At 39.6% G+C, this 23,855-nt stretch overlaps 1 protein-coding gene across 4 annotated transcripts in view; it reads left to right on the top strand.

Moving 5' to 3' along the window:
- ARMC8 (armadillo repeat containing 8) overlaps nucleotides 1-23,855 on the top strand; it is a 156,333-nt gene that overhangs the window by 86,764 nt on the left and 45,714 nt on the right. For 3 of the 4 annotated variants that reach the window (XM_006883387.1, XM_006883388.1, XM_006883386.1), the window contains 6 exons: nucleotides 1,304-1,384; nucleotides 4,098-4,173; nucleotides 4,267-4,357; nucleotides 6,137-6,197; nucleotides 9,966-10,166; nucleotides 20,170-20,265. In XM_006883387.1, coding sequence (XP_006883449.1) covers nucleotides 1,304-1,384; nucleotides 4,098-4,173; nucleotides 4,267-4,357; nucleotides 6,137-6,197; nucleotides 9,966-10,166; nucleotides 20,170-20,265 — 606 coding nt within the window. The remainder of the gene's footprint in view (nucleotides 1-1,303; nucleotides 1,385-4,097; nucleotides 4,174-4,266; nucleotides 4,358-6,136; nucleotides 6,198-9,965; nucleotides 10,167-20,169; nucleotides 20,266-23,855) is intronic. The other variant, XM_006883389.1, reaches the window with a different exon arrangement.

Genomic DNA, 23,855 nt, shown 5'->3' on the forward strand with positions numbered 1-23,855 from the left:
TTTTTTTTTTTTAGCAAAACAAAAATGCATATTCTATTTATCAAAGACAGTGGGTAGAAAAATCAGAAAATACAGAAATACAAAAGCATATAAAGCATAATAAATTTTATCATTAAGAAATGGAAAAATGTCCCTGAACAGTGAGATGTATCTTCTAGTAGTTGTTCCTGTCTAATAATAGTTATTAAGCAGTTTTATAGACTTTATTTTGCTGTATTAAATCAGTTTTAAGTTTAAAAGGTGTAATTCTCATCAGTTTTAATTCTGGCATTCAAAAGCAAAGACATAATTGACAGTAAATGAGATATAAAATTATTAGCAAGATAAAAACCAGTAGTTTTTAAGTATAGACTCCAGTTATAACAATCTCCATTACACACACATTCTCTCTTTCAATAAACATACACACTCCATACACACACTATCCCCTACACTCCACAAATGCACACATTTCCATAACTTGAAAGGAGATAGTTTACATATCTCAATTCAGGATATGATTTTTCACAAGTTAATCGTATTATCATAAAGAAGCTACTAATAGTACAAATTTTTATTTGTTAAACATCTAAGAGAAAAATATATTGACATTAAAGGATACTTGTATTGGCTTTTCTAAAGACAATTTAAAATGAGAATAACTTTTTAAAAAAATTCATTTACAGAATTTTCTTAAATGAAAAAAATATATCTAATAAAATCTCTTCCTCAACAATCTGTAAGATAGGCAATGCTAAAAAATTAAGCTCTTCATATGAGAATTCCTCGGACTAGTGTACCCTTTATGAAACAAAACCCAGTTTCTTACAAAAGACGTCTGGTACACTCACAGTTTGCTATACCTAAAACAATCTATACTTTTGACACTTAGATTTTTATATATAAACCACCGTGTCAACTTTGAAACTATCTTTTTGTCACTAATTTTTCTTCTGTTATTAGTTGTCTTCTGTCTTATTAAAGTTGTTGGTTTACAGAGCATCTGGATATTTCACACTGGTATAGGAAAGGAATGTCTGGTCAAGGCATTCTTTCTACACCTTTTCAGATTTACACAGGGTCTGTTCTGGGATAGCTCTGTACCCCTCTCCTTATTTGGGGGCGGCCAGGAGACAGCAAAGGTAGGGGAGCCTTTTGTAGGATGGAAAACAACATCTCCCCAGCTTTTTTGTGGTAGGTGAGAGCGTGGTTCATTATGTAAGAAAAAAGGTAATTGAGAATTCTGCATTATGGTGAATTTAACTAAATGGATTGATAGGAACAGAACATTATACTTAATGTTTTATTGTATTTTCTGTTACAGGGGCCAGATCACCAAACAATTTTATTTAACCATGGTGCAGTTCAGAATATTGCTCATCTACTAACCTCAGCATCCTACAAAGTAAGATATTTACAATTATGTCCAGATTTGTCTGTCTTGTTACTGGTTTCTAGAGTCTTGCTTTTAGAAGGATGCACACGTATATGAATGTTTCTTTGATAGGTGTGATCAAAAGTCTTTATTTTTCCCAATAATATGAGATGGAGCATTGTTTTAGATTAAAATAATTTATTATAGAATAATACTTATTAAAGTTATTTTTCTTTTATATTGGTTTGGCTACAAAATGCATATACATTGTGCTTTGTTTAAATACATTGTTTCACACATTCCTCTTTTCACACTGTGTTTTGTATGACTATTCCCATACATTGTGTTTTATAAAATTAATCACCATTCGGATAATATTTTTTAAAAAAGATAATTTCCATCTTTTTAAGATATAGTTGAGGTATGAGTTGCTACTGATTTTGCATATTATCATTCATAGTATTTAAAAGTCCTTCCTTCTTATATGGCATGCCAAAGCTACTACTTGAAGTTGTTGTTGTGTACCATAGAGTCGGAACCGACCCAAAGCTGACCCTTCTGCAGGTTATCAGAGGCAGCTAATCGCACAGGAGGAGATTGTCCATCCTTCTCCTGCGGAACAGCTGGTGGGCTCGAAGAGTGTACTTTCGGGATTGCAGCGCAGCTTCTTGTCACTAGGACACTAGAGCTCACTACTTAAAGTTGTTGTTGTTGTTGCTGTTGTTGTTATATGCTGTTGAGTGGCCTGCGACCCTATGTACAGCAGGTCTGAACCTTTCCCTCTCCTGAGCCAGCCTCACTAACTGTGACATACCAACCCCCATTGCCCCGGTTACTATTTCAGTCCGTCTCATCCAGACAGAGTCTTCCTCTCCTGTGCTGTCCTTCCACTCTTCCAAGCTTGATGTCCTTCTCCAAGGACAAGTCTCTCCTGGCCACATGCCCAAAGTATGTGAGACAGAGCTTCAAAATCCTAGCCTCCAAGGAGAAACTTGGTTTCACCCTCTCCAAGACAGACCTATTTGTTTTTCACTTGTAGTATTTCCTTGAAGTACACAGGAAAGAAGTAGAACCCAAGTATGAGATCTCAGAGTTGACACATTTATTTAGCCACAGGGACACACACTTGTATATTTATATTCTCATCCATATCCACCTTTAATGTGGGGTCTGTATTTTTATGTAAGTCAAGTTTTTAAGCTTACTTATACTGTAGATATGTCAAATCGTATTATCAGATACTGAGTTAAAACTTTGGCCATGCATTATTTCCCAACTAGCATTTGTAGGAAATAGATAGAAGCATTGGAATTTTCTGAGGAGCAGGGAGGTGGCAGTGTTTGTCTTCCATCCATATGCACTGACCTAGTTTGCTTTCTTGTTCCCTGGCTTTATCATACGCCAAGGCCTGTCAATGTGTGTGTGCTCTCTAATGCAGACATCTAAGGTTCAGTCTTGGTAAAGAGTTTACAGAGAGAGATATGGAGGGTGAACCAGCGTGGCACTAACCAGAGCAGGAAGGAGACGCACACTGAGAGCTGCTTCGTTCGTCTGGTCTCCCCAGCTAAAGGCTGCCCCGAGTTAGCCATTGCACATCTAGAAGCTGTTGTTGGGAGCGCTGTGACTGTTCAGCTGGGTGGTAAGAAATGGCGCTGCCGACGCAAATGGCGCTGCCGACGCAAAGGCGTATGGTTTAAATCTGCCAGCTGCAGAAAGATGGAGAACACTGGGCAGTCTGCTCCCATGTGAGGGCAGCTGTGGGTCAGTTCTGACTCGACAGTACACACCAGCAACATCTCTGCCCTCCAGCTCTAGTCATTCCACCTGCTCATCTTCTGTTTCTTTCTGTTCTTCTCCTCATTGGACTTCATATCTACCATAATAAGATATAAAAACATCAAGGTGTGGCAGGAAAGCGTGTGTGGGAGCGTCACTGTTTTGCTGAGTCTGTTCCACCATCGGTGTTCTTTGCGTGCTCTGGGATCAGCGTTGTAGAGCACTGTTTCGTGAGAGGCGGCAGGCTTCTTCATAACCCCAGTCATCTTTTTTGCCAAATGAAAATTCGACATAATTCAGTCTTGAAAGTGAGGACCAGACTCTATAATAAAACTGATTCATATGTAAAATAACAAGTTTTATAGGAGCCTTTGTCTTGTATTTTGTGCAGTGTTACCCTTTTAACTTTGATTGTTTGTTGTTGTTATGTATCGTCCAGTTAGAACCAACTCATAGCTGACCCTCCGGCAAGTTTTCAGAGACAGTAAATCCCATGGGAAGACATTGCCCTTTTTATTCCTTGAGATTGTCTGGTGGATTTGAAACACATGCCTTTGGATTGACAGTGCATCTCCTTACCCTCAGCCACCAGAGCTTCCTTTAACTTGGATTAGAGACTTAATTGTTGTTGATGTTGTTAAGTGCGACTCATAGTGACCCTATGAACAAAACACCTGAGCACTGTTCATAGTTTACGGAGGCAAGCCGTTTCGGAAGTGGATCATTTTAACTATTAGTTCTCCCTTACTATCTTTCTGTTGACTTAAAATTAATTTTCATGTTTTAGAATTAATTTTTTATTGTATTATTCAGTATACAAGTGTTACTTTTTATTCCTTTGAGGCCCATGTTGGTATTTTCAGCACATTTAACTTTCTCTTCAAAATAAGAATTTATGATCTTGGAAATGAAAAGTATTCCTTGAAAAATGAACATAAATGCATTTGTTGTTCATTTCTTTTCGTAGGTTCGAATGCAAGCACTGAAATGCTTCTCAGTTTTAGCTTTTGAGAACCCTCAGGTGTCGATGACCCTGGTAAACGGTAGGCTGGAACTTTTAGTTGAACCTCCATGATTTGTGAACTTTGTCGATTGAATTATTTCCTTCATCACTGTCACATGTCTTTTTTTTTCAGTTTTGGTTGACGGAGAATTGTTACCACAGATTTTTGTGAAGATGTTACAGAGGGATAAGCCGATTGAGATGCAACTCACATCAGCAAAATGGTAAAAGTCAAGATGATGGGGCAAAGACAGTGCTTGATCAGTACCTCGGAGTGTCTCGGCCAGCCCAGTTTGTTCTCCTTTATCCTTCATCGTCTTTGGGGGTTTTGAAATCTAAAATTCATAGGATTGTCTCACACAGACTTAAATGCATGTGAGCCTGTTATTCCCTTTAATAGTAGTAGTAATACACAGAACAGTAGCTGTAGAGCAAACATCTAGTTACTTACTCTCTTTGTATCTCAGTCACAATAGTAATACAATTAGATCAGACTTAAATACCGTATGTTACTTACCTCACACTTTGTATTTCAGTCGCACTAGTACACACTTACTCTCTTTGTATCTCAGTCGCAATAGTAACACACTTAGATCAGACTTAAATACCATATGTTGTGCGTAGTAATGGTAAGTCAGGAAAATCTAAAGATACAGACATAGTGAACTTGAAGTTACTAACCAGAGAGTGATTTTGGGGAATGCACTTACTCAGCTTTAGGAGGATGCTCTTACTCTTGGTAGCACAGTTCCCGGCTTGCATCTCAGCTCAGGGCCGTCCTCTCAGTGTCTGCTGTCACCTGTTGAACCCTGTTGTGAGCGCTTTATGCTCAGTGAGGGGTTGAGCATCAGTAGTGATGATTTGGCTTTAATGTTTTAGTGAGAATTTCTCAGTGAATTACTCATGTATTCTTTATTATGTATTGGGTTGTTTGGGGGGTTTTGCTTGTTTGCTTTCATGTCAAAACAGGGCATTTACCCTGTGTTGATAAATTAGAGCTCACATAGGGTTTTAAAAACAATATACTTAGAGAGCTCTGGTGGCCTAGTGGCAAGAAGCTGCACTGCATTCCAGAGGTGCGCAGTTTGAATCCACCAGATGCTCTGCTGGAGAAGGAGGGGAATCTCCTCCTGTACCAGTCAGATCTGATTTGAAAACACACACACACACAACAAATAATAAAAGAAATAAAATAAAAATAATATACTATAAGCCTCAGGGTACTGCTAACAGCTACATGAAATGGAACCTTTTACATTCTAATTAATGTTACCGATTTGCTCATAACTACCATTTGTGGGATCCAAAATTAGATGTTTTAGGGTTCTTTCCACCTGCTTATTCAGAAATATAATTTAAAAAGGAAATAAATTTAAATTTTAATGTGTTTAATGTTCAGTACCTATGTAGGGAGTACAAAAGAGTTTTCTTCTTATTCAAAGTAATATACAACTATAAAGATAAATGACTTTTCAGTGTATCTGAGTCATTGTGGCCCATCTCCAAAGCTACTGCTTATAATTTCTGAACAACTAGTTACCCTCTGATGGAGAAGTATAACTTAGGTAGAAATTAAATGCCCAACTGTGTGATAACTTCTAGTAATGCTGAGTGCCCAGCCCAACTTTATATAACATTTGATAGTTCTATTAACCATTTATTTGAAAGATTCTTTTTCTTTTTGTCATGAAAATTCTCAAACATCGAAATACAGGGGGAAATGTGAAGAACCCCGATGTGCCCAGCCCCTAGCTTCAAAATTTATCAACATATTCGGATATCTTATTTTTAAAAACAATTTTGTAAGTGTTTTTAAAAATACCTAGCTGATTTCCTAAAAAAAAAAATCTAGCTGATTGTATTTTCAGTTCGTTTTCTTTCCCTGAATCTAAGGAAGTTTAGAAACTTTCTCAAAGGTGGTAGTTTGTTTGTTTGTTTGTTTGTTTGTTTTGTGTGATATTTCAAAGGCAAGCAAAACCTTACTTTCTGCTGTCTTATTCCAGTTTAACTTACATGTGCCGAGCTGGGGCAATTCGGACAGATGACAACTGTATTGTATTAAAGGTGAGTTTGTTAATTCTCAAAACCTATACATGGTAAAAATTACCATCATGTAAGTGATAAATAGAAATATAGGTATTTCTCTTTGTTACTTATTTATTATGATATTGAGTACATGGCATAAAATACCCAAACCACCATACTTAGTTTTAATAAGTTTAGTTGTATTTTGAAAGTCAAAGTCAAATAATCCTTTCCTTGTTGCAATTTTCCAATTTGGAGTGTAAAGGGTGTGAAATTCTCACACCCATGTTTATTGCTGCCTTGTTCACAATAGCAAAAAGTTGGAATCAACCTAAGTGTCCATCAGCAAACGAATGGCTAGAGAAGGTATGGTATATTCACATAGTGGAATATTATGCAGCACTAAGAAAACAATGAACTCATGAAATATTATACAGGAAAGGTGACCATGGAGGGCATTATGCTGAGTGAAATATCTCAGTCATAGAAGGACAAATACTGCATAATGCCACTGTTAAAAACCAACACTGACACGGGGACAGAGGGGATCTAAGAAAATAGGGATAAATTATGGACACAGCATTGAAACAGACGAGGGAGATAACTGTATAAAAGGAATATATGATTAGGTATTATTGGCATGACAAGAGTCCAGAATAAGAGCAGCATAGTAAAGTGGACTAGGGGGCCTGTATAACAATGAAAGAATTTTTTTTTCCACCCGAAAGTGAAAAATGAAATAAGAGGAATAGGGTGTAGGGAAGAAAATGTGCAATAATGAATGAATGGAAATCCAAGTTCTCTATAAACTTTCATTAATATCTCAAAAAAAATGTGTAAAATTCAGATGATATAGAAAATAGTGTATTTAATCTTTGACTTTTATTCAATTTGCATACAACACATAGTGTATATGTTGTTGTTGTTATTATGTGGCCTCGAGTTGTCTGTGACTCATAGCACCCCTGTGCACAACAGCTCTGAACTCTGCCCTGTCCTGAGCTGTGTTGTATGTTGTGCGTAGGTAAGCCGTTGGCCAGCTCTGCGGAGAGAGACTTTCTGTCAGTGCCATGCCAGATAATCAAAGACATATTGAGAGATAATAAATAAATGACACTTGAAAACGGTCCTTGGCGTCATTGCACATCAAATTCAGCTCCTGTTGTTGATGTTGTTAGGCGCCATGGAGTCAAGAATGACTCCTGGGAACCCTGTGAGCAACAGGTCCTGCGCCGTCCTCATCATCTCTGATACGCTCGAGCCCGTCGTTAAAGGCACCGAGTCCATCTTTAGGATCTTCTCCTCTTCCTCTCACCGTCCACCTTTCCCAGCTCGGTGACAACAAGCCCAGAGTATCACGAGGTCACGTTTTCCTATCCTTGCCTCTAAAGACATGCCCTGTTTGCACTTTCTCCAACACAAACCTGCTGTTGTTTTGGTAGTCTGTGGAATATTCAAGACTCTTCTTTATCACAGTTCAGAGGCAGTGATTATTTTTCTGTCATCCCTACAATTGTTCCATTTTCATATGCATAGCAAGTAATTGGGAAAACCCAGAGCCTTGGATCAGGTGCACTTTAAACTGGCATCATTGCACTCTAGCTCGTTCGAGGGGTCCTTGACAGATTCCCCACCCCACCCCTCATCCCCCACTCCCACCGCCGTGCAACATGCTTTTAGATTTCTTGACTGCTACTATTATCTAGAACTGGAAAAAAACAACACACACCAAAAAAACCAACCTCAACAAACCAATCCTGGAGAAGAGACCAATTCTCAGTCATAAGAAATACTTTCTTGTTTTTGCACACTGGCCACTGACTGGCTCTATCTTTGGGCACACCCATACTCTTAATGAAGTTGTAGGCTGTAATGCTTGCGTATCTCTCCCACAAAATAATCGTGAGAATGGTAATACACTAATTATATTACAATTTCTTGCTCACTTTAAAGAGTAAAGTAAATGTAAATCATTTAGTATGTGTTATTTTAAGAATGTGAGATCGTCTTTGTTTAGGCCCAGTGGTAAGGAGTTGTGCCATCAGCCCAGAGGCTCACGACACATTAGAATCCACCAGCCGCTCTGCAGAAGAGAGACGGGCAGTTTCCTTCCGTGTCATTTACAGGCTCTGAAAACCCTCTGAAGGGTCAGCTGTGGGTCAGGTCCAGCTGGATAGCACACAACAACAAAAACAATGTTTTAGTCTCCTGTGAGGAGCTAACGAACACAGTGCAGCTCCTTACCATTCAACCACCAGGGCTCCCTAATGAGATCTAATGACCCCCTAACCCAGCAGTCCTTCACAGAGTGCTGGGGGCTTGCGTGTAGGTGACCTGACCTTGGTTTGTTTACTTCCCTAATCCTTCTTTCCTTCCTCATTGGTTAATTAAATTAATAGTCTCTTCTTTATGGACTTAGGGATGTTGAAGTTAATAGTCCATTTATAATGTGAAACTGATAAATGTTCGTAAGTATTCAAAGAAACATAACCACATGTCTCCTGTCACAAGCCTCGGATCGCATTGTAAAGCCTGGATCAATAATGGATAATGGAGTGTTAAGCTTTGTGGGAGGACTGTTAAAAAAAAAAAAGAAAAAAAAGCAGGGCTCGTACGACTGTAGTCGCCGAAGAGGGTGCTTATAATGATATCAGTCATTCTTCAGTACCATGATTTCAAGCAGGTGGGGTAAATGCCTGGAGTATTCTTATTGAAAGCCCATTCTAGACAAAGGCACCCTGGTGATGTAGTGGTTGAGCACTTCACTGCTGACTTGGTAGTTCGAACTTACCAGCTGCCCCTTGGGAGCGCCCTGTTCCTGTAAAGATCGTAGCCTTGTGCCATTTGGGAAGTTCTCATCTGCCCTGTAGCGTCACCCCAAGTCTGAGTCAGCTTGAAGACAGGATTGGTTGGATTGCTTTAATGTAGATAAGTCACCAGGAGCTGTGTCCAAAATTTCTTAAAGACTCCGTAGGGAGCTATGCTGGCGTAGTGGTAAGAAGCTGTGCTGCAGTCCCTGAGGCACGCAGTTTGAATCCACCAGTTGCTTCATGGGTGAAGGATGGGCTGTCTCCTTCTGTGTGATTAGCTGCCTCTGAAAACCCACTATGGGGTTTTCAGCTATGGGTCGGTTCTGACTCAGTGATACACAACAACAAGAATAACAGGTTAATTTGGATTGTTGATACCATAGTCATTCCAAGAATTACTTGGAGAAATCTGGGAGCTGTAATGGCTGCATTTTGCAGGAGAGCTGGTAGGATCTGAGTAGTAATAAGATCACAGAAATCTTAATGTCTTTGCAATCGTATATATTAATAAAAAAAAAAAAAAACAACTCACCGCTCCTTAGAGCCATATTCTTTACTGAGGGAAAATTAGTATAGTTTGTCTAAAGCAAGATCACTTCTGATTAAACTACTGAATCATTTTTAGTAAATAAATATATAGATGGGGCAGAACCATCAGACGTAATTTGTTAGATATTCTTAAATGTACTTTAATGAAGTTGTACAGTCAAGCTTTTATCCTGTCAATCACGAAAGCCTAATGAGAATTTAAATTAATGTAGTTTGAATGTATGGTTAGTTTGTCATGGCAAGCGATTAATATGCACTGAATTTTGCTTGGTTTTGCATTAAAAAAAACACCTTATATTATTAGAGCGTCATTAAGGGTAACCTTGATCATAAACTTGATTTCCAGTAAAAACCATAGAGTTGATTCAGTTACGTACGTGCGTTCCATCCAACTGTCTTTTTTTTGGCCTTTATCTGGACACAAATAATTAATCTCACTGCCTTTCAGACATTGCCTTGCTTGGTCCGAATGTGCAGCAAGGAGAGATTACTGGAGGAGAGAGTGGAAGGAGCTGAAACACTGGCATATTTGATCGAACCCGACGTTGAGCTGCAGAGAATCGCCAGCATAACCGATCACCTCATCGCCATGCTTGCTGATTATTTCAAGTATCCCAGCTCAGTGAGTGCCATCACTGATATTAAAAGGGTATGTGCTCCAAGCCAAGGTGGGGGGGGGATGTGCACCAGGGAGATGGGGAAACTTTTCCTCAGTGTCTCCACGTGGAAACGAGTGGTAATGCCACTTCACCACCTCCCTTTTACGAGAAATCTGTTCTCTTTAGTAATCGAGTCTGTATTGCTTCAAGGGGTTTTGATTTTTATGTTTTAGAATCGAGACTGTAGTGCATCAAGGGTTTTAAGCATAATTTGTTTAGTGTTTTTTGTTAGAAGGTTTGTATCAAGTGGATAAGCAGGAATGAAGAAAAACACAACTCTTAATTCCCCACTAAAACTCAAAACTCATGGAGCCTCTGAGCTTAGCATTGACATCCTATCTTCCTCATTAGAACCCACGAGGATCAAACAGTCCTCTCTGTCACCGTGTCTTCTCATTACACTCAAGGCTCCTGAGTCAGTTTGAACTCGTAGTGATCCTGCACAGGCTCTCTGAGATTGTCAGTCATCATGGGAGGAGACTGCCTGTCTTCAGTGGGTTTGAACCATTGGAGACACAGCCCTTTGGTTAGCACAACACCCTCTGGACTACACCATCAGAGCTCCTTTCGCATTGTTGTTACTGTTGTTCTGTGTCAAGTCGACTGTGACTCATAGCAACTCTGTGAATAACAACTCTGAACCTTGCCTGGTCCTGTACCGCCCTCATCTGCTGAAACACATTGAAGACACTGAAGATGCTGTGTTTTGTTGAGGGTCTTCCTCCTTTTCCTCCACCCTCCAGCTTTTCTAACATGGTGTCTCTCTCCAAGGACTGGTTCTGCTTGAGAATGTGCCCAAAGTGAGACAGTGTTTTACCATCCTTGCCTCTAAGGAGCACTCTGGTTGCACTTCCTTCAAGAGATTTGTATGTTCTTTTGGCATTCCATGCTAAATTCAGTACTCTTCACCAATGTGCCAGTTGAGACGATTCTTAATCTGTGTTCCTTATTCACTGTCAAACTTTCAGATGAATGGGAGGCAATTGTAAAGACCGTGGCTTGCATCAAACACATCTTGGTCTTTAAACTGACATCTTTGCTCTTTAGGACTTTGGAAAGGTCCTTGACAGCAGATTTTCCCAATGCAACATATCTTCAGGGACCCTGTGTACAACAGTTCTGAAGCCTGCCCTCCCCCTGAGCTAGTCTTAATAACTCTGACATATCTAACCGCATTACTCCAGTTACTGTGTCATTCCATCTCACCTGGGGTCTTCCTCTGCTGCGTTGTCCCTCAACCCTTCCAAGCATGATGTCCTTCTCCAAGGACTGGTCCCTCCTGGCCACATGCCCAAAGTATGTAAGACGGAACTTTAAAATCCTAGCATCCAAGGAGAAACTTGATTTCATCCTCTCCAAAACAGACCTGTTTGTTCTCTTGGCAGTCCATGGTATGTTCAGTACTCTTCTCCAGCACCATAACTCAAAGGCGTTGATTCTTCTTCTGTCATCCTTTGTCATTGTGTAATTTTCTGATGCAAAGCAAGTAATTGCGAAGACCATGGTCTCCTAGATCAGGTGCACCTTAGTCTCTAGATTGATACCATTACTTCTCAGTGCTCTCTGATATCACTGATGTCAGATGTATCTTCAGTGAAAGTAAGAGTACCAGAAGAATATGTGTTTCGTTGACAGTGCAAAGACATTTGGCTGTGTGGACCACAACACATTGTGGCTAACCTTGGGAAGAATGGGAATCCCAGAACACTTAATTGTGCTCATGCAAAACCTTTACTCAAACCAGGAAGCAGTCCTAAGAAGAGAGAAAAGAAATGCATTGTTCAAAACCAAGAAAGGTGTGTGTCTTGTTTCCATACCTTTTCAATCTATGTGTAGAACAGATCATTTGGGAAGCTGGTCTTTATGAGGAGGAATGTGGCATCAGGATTGGAGGAAGTCTCATCAACAACTTGCAATATGCAGATGACACAACCTTGCTCAGTGAGACTGAGGGAAGCCTTAAGCATTTGCTCCAGAAAGTAGACTATAGACTGCAATATGTATTGAAGCTCAGCATTTAGAAGGCAAAGATTCTTACCACTGGACCAGTTGGCAGCACCATGATAGATGGAGATGAGATTGAGGTTGTTAACAATTTCCACTTGCTCAGCTCCACAATCAACACCCTTGGCACCAGCAGTCAGGAAGATGTATGATAGTTTGCATTAATTGTATCTTATATCTTGGTTTGTGGAACACGAACATTCTGCTTTTCCATTTTGGTCATTTGACGAGCCTGTGTTTGCCTTGGAAAAGTTCATTTTCTAAACAAGTACAACATTGCCACAACTCTGTGTACAAACTTTTTTGGTAATAAAAATTAATCTGTGATTTACTTCCAAGCAGATATCTGCAATTTCTTCCCTTTGTAATTAGAACAAGAAGAAGAGGGAAGGGAAAAGGACTGCATTAGATCCTAGAGTTGACGATGGTCACAATTACCAATGAATACCTGTGTCATGACAACACTGCCAAATAAGAAGCCTAATTGAGAGTACATAAAGTATATGTTTTTTAAATCTTTGGATCTTAGGCCTTTAGGTTTAGGAATATCACTTAAAAATACTCCTGTATGTGTGCAGGGGAATTAGGAATACTGCAGACATCAGGGGTGTGGTGTTCAGTGCTGTTCAGTCAAGTACACCTCACAGTGACCCCGCGAACAGCAGATCTGAACTCTGGCCTGGTGTGTCCCATCATCATCATCATCATCATCCCTGATAACACTTGAGCCCATCGCTGCCGTCACTGCGTCAGTCCATCTTGTTGCGGGTCTTCTCTTTCTCTGACCTTCCACCTTTCTAAGCATGAGAATCCTTTTCCAAAGAATAGCCTCTCCTAGCAACACACCCAGAATATTTGAGACGAAGCCCCACCATCCTTGCCTCGAAGAAGCACTCTGGTTGCACTTTCTCCAAGACACCTCTGTTTGTTCTTTTGGCAGTCCGTGGGTATTCAGGACTCTTCTCCAACACCACAGCACAAAGACTTTGTTTCTTCTTCTGTCATCCTTACTCATTGTCCAGTCCAGCTCTCAGATGCATAGCAAGTGACTGGAAAGACCATGGGTTGAATCAGACACTCCTTCATCTTTAAACTGACATCATTGCTCTTCAGGACTTTGGAGAAGCCCCTGATGTCAAAGATTTTTAAAAATAAACCAAAACATACTTCAAAAACAAACAAAAAGCAAACCACCTTATCAGGAAGATTGGTTTTGTTTTTTTAACTTTTTCTTGGTATTACTTGAAAAGTCCACATACTTACCATTACATTGTCTCATACATCCCAGGGTCAGAGTTAAGGCTGATGACTATTGACCAACTGCACAAATGATTTCTTTGAAGGATTTGTGCAAACCTAGTTCCTAGAAGGTGAATGTTAAAGATGCACCACACGACCAGTTATAACCAGTTACTGTTTTGCATACGCCACTCCACTTTAGCAGTATTTGTATTATTACTTATTTTTAATGATGTCAACTAAGTCTTAATAAAAACTTTAATAGACAGTAAGGAATCTGGTACAGCTCTCCGGACATAGGAAAATCCAAATCGGGTTGTGCAATGTGTGCCTGAGATCTTTTCCTGCATTCACTCCTAGAAAATCAAAATGAAATTAAGTATATGTATCAGAGATCCCCTCGGTGCTGTTAGTGTTACCTTCATGAACTGTTTCTTCCTGAACAAGCTAAGAGAACATTCAAAGTTGTAGGATACCAGGGTCTAGTTCTTAAATTGCTGTGAGGGAGGGAACAGCAGATTTTAAAGTTTAGATATATGTTATCTTTTGCTTCCTAATAGAAACTTGGTTTTGCACTCTTTTTGCACTTACTTCCCATAAATCCAGATGCAGTTCAGGGCAATTATTGCCGTAGCTGTGGCTCTCAGCAAATAGTGGTTACTCACTGTTCTGTGTAGAGAACAGTAAGCACAAACGACTACCACAGTCAAGAACAGAGTTAAAACGAGTGTCCTAAGAACCAGATTTTGCTCTTCTGATGACTTAATTTGAGTCTTGTTGTATTTTGTGCTGACTGTACAGTCTGGAAGTCCTGTCCCCAGCCGGCAAGAGAAGTATAAACTGAAAAGGGTCTTACTGGTCTGTCCAGGCTAACTGCTTTTAGTTTGTTTTTAGAATCCAAGAGGAGATAGGTGACCAGTGTATATTTGCTGCATCATGACAGTGTCACATTTGATGTTAATGTATAAGCATTAACGCAGAGAAACTTAAAATAATAATCCAAAGTCCAGGAGAAAAGGGGGAAACAAGAAATCAGACCACTGAAAGATGTTTAATGCATTCTTTTCCGAAGGTATTAAAAGAAAAACAAAACTAGATGGAAATTGGGAATACTAGTGAGTGTTTTTAGGGCACTAAGTGTATGTAGTATGTGCAAAAGTTTTTGGGTTTTTGGTGTTTTTGTGTGGGCTTTTTTGGTGTTTTCTTTAAACGTGTGTTAGTTTAAGAAACTTTATCAAGTATTCTTACACATATAACAACACTTCTTTTCTCCATTGAAGGTAATTTTTAAAAATTCAGATCTGTCAATACTTAGAACAATACAGTAACACAGGTACACCAGGCAAATTCCACTTTTCTCTTGGAAAAGAGTAACCAGTGTGTAGGATGCACCCTGATTAAGCAGTCTAAAGGTCATCTGTGAAAATGTTTTTGTTTAAAGCCTTTGTTCTTTTAAAAGTCCCCACCTAGGCATTGTAAAATGGTGCAGCCACTCTGGAAGACAGTTTGGCGTTTCCTCAAAAAGTTGAACATAGAAACTCCGTATGACCCAACTATTCCACTACTAGTAATACATCCCAAGGAAATGAGAACGGAGGCACACACAGAGATTTGTACACCAGTGTTCATTGCCGTTTTATTCACCATCAGAAGAACATGGTAACAGCCCAAATGTCCAGCCACAACCAAATGGATTGAGACATTGCCGTACATTCACACAGTGGAGTAATATGCAGCACGCAGGAGCATCGATTTCAAAAAAATACTGCAGACCATTACTGTAAAAATAGAAGGATGACTAGTGAAAAATGTGTGGGAACTCAAGTGAGAAGGGGTGGGAGCAGAGGGGTGAGGATGGGGAGGGGTGGACCCACAGAGCTGCACAGTTTGGTGGGTGGAGTGGCAGGGCATGGAATTGAAGGATCCAGGTGAAAAGACAAGATAATGATGGGAAGGTCCAGAGTGCTTAGTTCTCTAAAACATAATGTGTGGGGATGATTGTGAAACAGAATGAAACAGAGTGTGAATGAAGAATAGTGTGAAACACAATGTATTAGAACTTTGTAAGCAAACAAACAATAGTTTTTAAAAGTCCCCACTTGCCCCCAGAAGACTTGATGTCCCAATACCAAATACTGTGAACTTTAACTTGGATTTCTCTGAACTCCTTTTAAGTTGCTCCCTCCTTCGCCTTTGCTCTCTCCTTTGATTTACCCTCATCCTGGGGTGCTTCGACTCTGGAATCAGTGTCGCCCTTGCTCTCTGTGGCTGAACGTGAGGTTTCTGTAGTTGAGGACCGGTTGTTGATGTCTCCAGAGAGGGCAGGAGTGATCATCTGCACGCTCCGTGATTTCTTGGCTTGCTTTGTGGATGGCCTCACTGTCGAGATGTGCGTGTTCAAGGTGGGGTAGTATCATCTCGTTCCAGCTCGTCTCTGCGCTCAGCCTTCACTGTCTCCGTCACTCCGTCGTCTGTTGGTTTGTGCTTGTCTGAGTCAGGCTGTCTTGGTCCCAGGGTATCATGAAGGTGACCCAGGGCACCGTCACACACTCTGTCGTCACTTGAAGAGCGTGTGCATAGTTGGTCACTGAAGCTCCAGTTTCCCAGACTGCATCAGCAATCATAGCAGAAAGCTGGCATCTTCCTATTTCAAATTTAAGTTGTCCCGGAGCCCAGAGAAGTCCTCGGGCATAGCGCCCAGTAGCAAGTGGCAGCTCTTTCTTGGGCCCTCAGCGGGAGCGGTTTCTCCATCTTGACTCATTTGATTACAGATTCTTTAAGTCTCTGAATGACTCATTGACTCTGAGTGGTTTCCATCTTTACCCTCTAATCAAGAGGAATTGTTTCTTTTTCACCAAATTGTCCACAGACCCCTTCTTTGGCTTTCCCCTTGATTTTGTCCGCCACAGGTTTTTCATCTCCTGCGTGTTCTTCCCTTGTCCCTAGACTGCCAGCTGAGAATTCCACAGCATCATCTGCTACCACACCTTTCCAGGTAGCTGGCTGGGGTGGTCCTGATGGATTACTGAACATTAAAGTCTGACACAAGACCTCCCACTCAGGATTTGGGGCTGGGACCGTAGGTATTTTGCTTTTTTTCTGTTGACCTTAGATGGTTTGCTTTACTTTTCAATTGGTTGAGTCTTCTGAAAGTTCATCGTTGAGTTCTTATTCACTTAGAAGCGTTGGTTTTTCTCCAGGCTCGGACAGTGGCGTTTTCCGTCCATCCCTGCTTTCAGTCTGAACTCAGGCAGGACAGTGCCATCGTTTGCAGCCCACATCGTTAGCTGCCCTTCTCGGACTCTTCCCTCACTGACTTCCTTCAGAGAGCACGGGTCCAGCTCACACTCTGGTTTCCGATTTCCCAGGGAGGCAGAAAGGACGTCGGTTGCTGCCTTTACTCATCATGTTTTCAGAGCCTGCATGTTGTTGCTGTTAGGTGCCATCGAATTGACTATGACTTCGCCTGACCCTGTGAGCAAAGGATATGAATCCTGCGCTAGCCTGGGTCCTCCTCACCCGCTCTCATTGCTCAGGCCCCTTGTTACAGCTCCTGTGCCAGTCCATCTCGTGCAGGGTCTTCCTCTCCTTTCCAAGCTTGATTTCTTTCTCCTCTTAACAACATGCCCAGAAGTTTTGAGATAAAACTTCACTATCTTTGCCACTAAGGAACAATCTGGTTGCACCTTCTCCAGGACATTTATTTTTAATTCTTTTGTTAATCCATGAGATATTCAGCACTCTTCTCCAGCATCATGACTCAATGACGTTGATTTTTATTCTGTCTTCCTTATTCATTGTTTAGCTTTCAGGTGGAGAGGCTTCCTCTCAGCAGAAAACAAGGCCAGAGGCTGAATGTGGGACAGAGTACCTCATTCTTTAGTTCAAGAGTCAACTTTTGTCTCTGATGTCTCAGTAATTTTCTTTTACTCTCTACTGTAGACATTCTTTTACCGTAACTTTTTAAAAATTTTATTAATTCATTTTAATGAAAGTTTACAGAGACTTTGGATTTCCATTCGTTAATTGTTGTACTTTTCTCCCTGCCCATCCCCCCCTCCCCAGTTCACTCTTCTCTTTGAAAAGTAAAAGAAAAATTCTTTCATTGTTATACAATCCCTCCCCCAAGTCTTACTACCTTCCTTTTCATGCTGATTTTTGGCTTTTAAGCTGTTCAAGGCTTTGTGTTACGAGTAACTAGTTCACTATTTAACGGATAGTGTAAGATATTCAAGGTTCAAGTTTTGTTAACTTTATAAACTTGTAAAACTTACTAAAATATAAGTTCCTTAGATTAGATGGAGAATCCTCATGGTGCAGTGGAATGAGCATTTGGTTGTTAACCAGAAGGTCAGTGGTTTGGATTCATCAACCAGTTTGAGAATTCAGTATTCCACTTCTGTAAAGGTTTATTGCCTTGTCAACTGTAAGCAGAAATATCACTCTGGATCACTGCTACGAATTAAAATGAGAGCATGGTAGGTTTGGTGCTAGATTTTAGAATAGATAGATGTGTCTTAGGACCTTTTCTTCTTGCCCTGTTTATTCAGTGCATTTCTGTAAGTGAAAGTTTATTTACAGGCCATGATTGGAAGAGCATTGCCTTTTAATTAATAACCAAAACAGTGATTGAGAAGTGCCCCAAATGACCAGTGAGCAGTACACTGCCAGAAAGGTGCTAGAAGTTCAGCCTAGATTCCAAAGAGAATTGTGGACCAAGGGCCATCACTCCTGATCTCCGACGGATCTTGGCCGAAAACAGAGAATACCAGAAAGGTGTTTGCCTGTGTGCTATTGACTACAGAGGCATTCAGCTGTGTGGGTTGTATTAACACACTATAGTTAACATGGCGTTGAATTGGAATTCCAGAACACTTCATGGTGCTCATGTGACTTAGACTTTGAGAACAGAGTAAGAGGATTTTGAATGACTTAATGTTAAGGAAGGCTGTATCCTTTCAGCACACTTATTTCTGAATGCTGAACAAGTAATTGAAGAAACTGGGGTATATGAAGAAGAATGCTGGACCAGGATTGGGGTTGGCCTTACAACCACCTGCATTACTCAGATGCCGTAACTTGGCTTGCTGAAACCAAAAAGGACTCGAAGTACTTAATTTTTGAAGATAGAAGATTCCAGCATTCACTATGGATTACACCTAAACAAAGGAAACACAGATCCTCACAACTGGCCCAATAAGCAGCATTATGTTTTCAATTTCAGGATTACATACAACTGGATGAATTTAATTCAGATTTTGGAATTTCAGAATTACATACTGCTGGATGAAGTTATTACCGTTTTTAAAAAGCTGTCCTGTTTGGGGGCATTTGCATTATTTTTATCGGCTAGCTATTTTATAATCCAACTCCAGATTCTTTGGAGTACCAAGTCTTCTGCAGTTTGGTCTCCGTTAAATGACTGGTGTTTGTGATTGTGTTTTCATCTATTTCTTTCTCCTTCTTGAGTATTTCAGTACACATTTCAGAGACTCTGTCAGGAAAGTCTGTTTCTCTGGCTTTCCTTCTTGTGTTTTTCTTTCTTTAACCTTGGTGAGAGGAACCCCAGTAGAGCATCTAGTAAACAGGTGGTTGCTAACTGAAAAGTCGGCAGTTTGAACCCACTTGATGCTCTCATGGGAAAGATGTGATAGGGTGCTTCTGTAAAGATTTGCAGATTGGGGGGCGGGGGGGGGGAGATTTACAGCTTGGGAAATCTGTCGTTTAGGGCACTATGAATAAGAAATTGGCTAGTCAGCAGGAGATTTTTGAATTACCCTCCAAGTTAAACATTTTAGTGTTTGTTCTTAGATTTATGATTTGCTGTTTTCACATTCTGCTACCAAATAGCACTCTGGTGGCATAATCATTAGTTTTGCTGATAATCCAAAGACTAATCTTCTCTGGTGATTCAAATCCACCAGCGGCTCCAAGAGAGGAAGATGAGCAGAGTCACCTCTTGTGCAACTTACAGCTTTGGAAGTTTAGCAGAGAGTCAGCCGGGAGTCCATTCCGAGGCATAGATGTGTAGATAGAATCCGTGCCGACATTCAGACTCAGGGAGAAAAGAAGAAAAATACTATGAAATGCATTCCATTTTACTTCTCTATATCTTCTTAATATTGCAATACTTTGTTATGATTTTTCCTTTAAACTTTCCTTTTCTAAGTGGACTAAACTCATAAAAACAATGTCCTGTTTGCAAAATTGTCATAATCAGGTGGAGATTTTGGATGTGGTTTATTTTTTTAAGGGGGTAGTGGAGATGAAAACACATAAATCATTCTTGTTACTAAGTAGCTGTAAAACTCAATAAATAAAAGAACAAATTTACCCTTTGTGGTGTTATTTGTTCTTTCCTGCAAACCCACGTGCTCACGGTAGCCTTTTCATTCTGCTTTCCCTCTGAAATCTTTCTGCCGCTTGACACAGCGGGGTTTTTTTTCAGCTAGACTACAAGATATTCTGATGTTTCAGAAAATTAGGGAAAACTGAAGACATGACAAATGTTGACTTTTAGAGAGAAGCAGACTGTGCATGTTATGGGATGCGGACACATAGCCAGGCCTCAGTCAAGAACAGAGCCAAAAAAAAAAACAAAAAAAAAACCAAAACCTGGGATGTTCTGTTATAACACCAGATCAATAGTTAGGAGTTTGGTGTTTATTCCTTATGTTACTTGATTAATTTTATTGGAAAATGTAATTGTGGTCTCAATTGGAGCATACCTTTTTTTCCCTCTTACCCTAGCTTGATCATGACTTAAAGCACGCCCACGAACTCCGCCAGGCTGCGTTCAAGCTCTATGCCTCCTTAGGTGCAAATGATGAAGACATCCGGAAGAAGGTGAGTCTGGGAGAGGGTCGTCCCCCAGTCCTGACAGCCAGCAGGCAGGGAGTGACGTCAACCTGAAAGTCGTGGTGAAGAGCACTAACAGTGACTGTTTGAATATAATAAAGCAAAATGACTAAAGGCGTAATTGAAGAATGAATGGGACCCGGATTTGGGGGTTCGTTTGTCTGTTTTTAGAAACATAGAGTGGCATGGCCGTGCTGGAATGACCAATAACTGGCGTGCTTTTTTGTGTCATTAATATGGATTTTGTTGCACCTTTTTTTGCATGTGTTCTGATAAAAATCAATTCTAGCACTGTGAAGCTTTAGACACTTTGAAAGATCTAACACTAGAATTGTAAATGTTATTTATGGAAGTCCCTTTTTCCAATGCCATTGAAAAAAATTTAAATTTTTATTGTATATTGTTCTTTGATATGTGGCTTAGTTGTGTTTTGATTTTTTTTTTTTTTTTGCTACTGTGCAAGTTTGATGTGAATAAAATATTTGTGGAATGATGATTTTTTTTGTTTATAGTGAGTGGTCATCTGAATTTTCAGCTCCTCAAAAAATGTTCAATGCACTCTTAATGTTGTTATAGCCAAGTCCAACACTGAAAACCCATTTTCTTGATGAGAAAAGCTCTAGGCAAGGAGTAAGTATGAGTGACAGCCTCTGGCCTAGCTCCCTGCACAGACCAGTGGCTGGAGCTTACCACACAAAATGAGAAATTCTACACAAAGGCTTTTAGAAACATCGGTGGAAAATACGCCATATGCTTTGTCTTGATGAGCCACAGCAGAACTAGCATTATCACCTGGACGTGAAAGCTTATTCACTCTCCCCATGTAGAGTGGTGTTTTCTGGAGCTCTGTGAGATGTGGGGGATAATGCTGTGTGATGTTCGTCATCACCCAGAGACACACTTCTGCTCTGTGGAGAGAGTAAGGAACAACCTGTGTTTAGCTCAGTGACAAATTGTTTAAAGGAACCCTTTTTTTAGAACACTAAATTAATAGAAATAAGTTTAGATACTTGATTAGCATTAATTTATAACCAGTTGCAAAATGTACAACAGACTGAATGCTCTTGTACTTTTATTTAGTTAGCAAGGTGTTTTTTTACTTGAAGTGTTTTTAGTAAATATCTCCCATAATCCTTTTTGATACCTCGAAAGCCACATCTAACTTTTACTTCAAGGCAGATCTACTAGCAGTGTGATATTCCCCATATCTAAATATGACTTAAGGGATGTTGATTATGATGCTGTTCATTCCATTTAGGATGGTAGCATATCACAAAGGATGAGGCTTTTATGACAACTGATAGAAATAAAAAAACCTTTTTTGATTGATAAGAACTGTATAACTTAAATACATGACAGTTTATTTCTGGAGAGTTATCAGGACCCGTTGGACATAGAAAAGTTTTATCTATTCTTACAACTTCCAAAGATCCTGGCATCAATAAAAAAAGAATTAGCTAGATGGACCATAACTGGGGGAAAATAGGATGTCCATTTGTACTTCTTTGTACTTTTTTGTTAATAAACGTTGTTTTGGAATTCTTGGCTTAATTTGTGATAATCGTGTTCTAGTCATACTTGCAACGTGATAGTCGGATCAATAGTTCATTAAAACTCGTGTATTTATGATGTGTATAATTTTCTGGCAAGGCGAATTCCTGATCATTTCTGTAGAAAGATGACAAATAAAGAATAAGTTCTAACTGTTATAGTTTTTTGTGTGGTGAAGAAAAGCTACTGTGACATTCTTATGTACTGGTGTTATATAAAAATTTTAGGAAGACAATTTCTGGAAGATTAAGGGCTTGATTAATTTATAGTTGATAGTAACTTTAAGAAAACTGTTGTAAAAGCATAAAGTCATTTTGTGATAAAATTCACTTGCAGTGTGTTCTTAGGAATGGGAATCCTTCCTTTCAGTGTATAAAAATGATAATGATAACGTCCTTTAAATAATTTCTTTTTCAAATTCTTATTTAAATATGTTAGATCAATTTTTACTTTCTTTCTCTTTGAACTATTTATTTATCATTTGAATTTATGCCTTAAGAACTTAGATTATATTCCTTCTTGGGTAGATTGTTGAAGTACAATGCGTATTGCGGTTTTACTCTTAATATATTATTGGTGCTGCCACAGAGGAATTTCCAGTAATTGAACTAGTGGGTGGAGAGTCTCTGAAAGAAATGTCAAGGAAACTGTCCACCACCCCACCGCTCCATCCACCCAGAGCAACAGAAGTCCTTTCTGTTTTCTTTCTTTCTTTGTTTCAGGAGAGAAATGGAAGATGTTCGGTTGAGCTGCCTTTTAAATTGGAAATAGGAACATAATTCAATAAATACAGTGAACAACATACTTATTATATTCCAGTCCTATATCATTGTGCCGCGTAAGGAAAGGAGGCCAAATGAGCAAGGGAAAAAAAGAGCAAAGAATTTGCGACCATACGGTGTTTACAGCAAAAAAGCGGAATTATTGTCACCATCTTACTGCTTTCCAGTACGTTTACAGGCCTGCTGTGTTTTCATTTCTTGCTACTTTTCCCTTTAGAGGAGACAAAATTAAGCTGGCAACTAGATATGACCATATAGTCGAGAGATCTACCACCCATCAGAGTATTCCCATTAAAAGACGCCAACAAGTCAACTAGTATAAAATAATAAAGAAAAAATTTTTAAACCCCCAAGCAAATGAAAAGAAAACAGCAGTATAATAATTTGCATGTGGTCTGATAAAAACCAGAGTATAACAAGCAATAAAAAGTTCATGAGTAAATCTGAAAATGTACATGCAGATATCATGAAGCAGCTGATTTCCAATTAGACTTTTTTATATCTTCTTGAATCCTGTGATGCAGAGTAAAGATTATATTCTAATTCCTCTATGTCCTTCGTCCCTCTGTGGCATCCTTATAAAATGTCCTTGTTTTGTCAGCTGGAGTGCAGGTAGAATGAATTCTGCAGATGAACCTGAAAAATATCAGACGATGAAGAAGGAGAAGGAGCCCAAGCAGAGGTCAGGGACCTCTGAGTGTGGCAACACTGTGGCCTGGCCTTGTTTAAAACTTAGGAGTTTAGACTTGCTGTGATAATTGACCTTGACTGTGAGTGGATTTTCATTAGGGAACATAAAAGAGGGGGACAGGAATTAAGAGTCAGAAGAAGAAAGGTACGAATCTGTAACTGCAGTGACAGTAGTGTCAAAAGAAATTAGCTACAGCCTTTGCTGAAGGCAAAGTCTAGTCTCTAAAGTCTATAAAGGTTTACTGTCTGTTAAACCTGGGAAAGAAGCATCAGAGAGAGAGAGGAACTGGCACCTCCAGTCAGAACCCCAGTTGATTTCATCCTGCTGAGTGCCAAACCTGTCATTGTGAAGTGGATTCTTTATTAACAGAATTGTTCTTAGAAAGACTATCACTTGACTGGCACCTATTGATCATTGATCAGTTGGGTTGGAAACTTTTCAGGTTATCTCTCTTTTTTGCTCTTAAAGAAATTAGTCAAACCTGTCAGAATGTATACATTAAATAGTAGAATTAGTAAAGGATAATTTCAAAGACATTTAGAAACTAACCCAGG

This window comes from Elephantulus edwardii, unplaced genomic scaffold (genome assembly GCF_000299155.1).
Source record: "Elephantulus edwardii isolate Elephantulus edwardi_28Jun2011 unplaced genomic scaffold, EleEdw1.0 scaffold00027, whole genome shotgun sequence".
NCBI classification, from domain to species: Eukaryota; Metazoa; Chordata; class Mammalia; order Macroscelidea; family Macroscelididae; genus Elephantulus; species Elephantulus edwardii.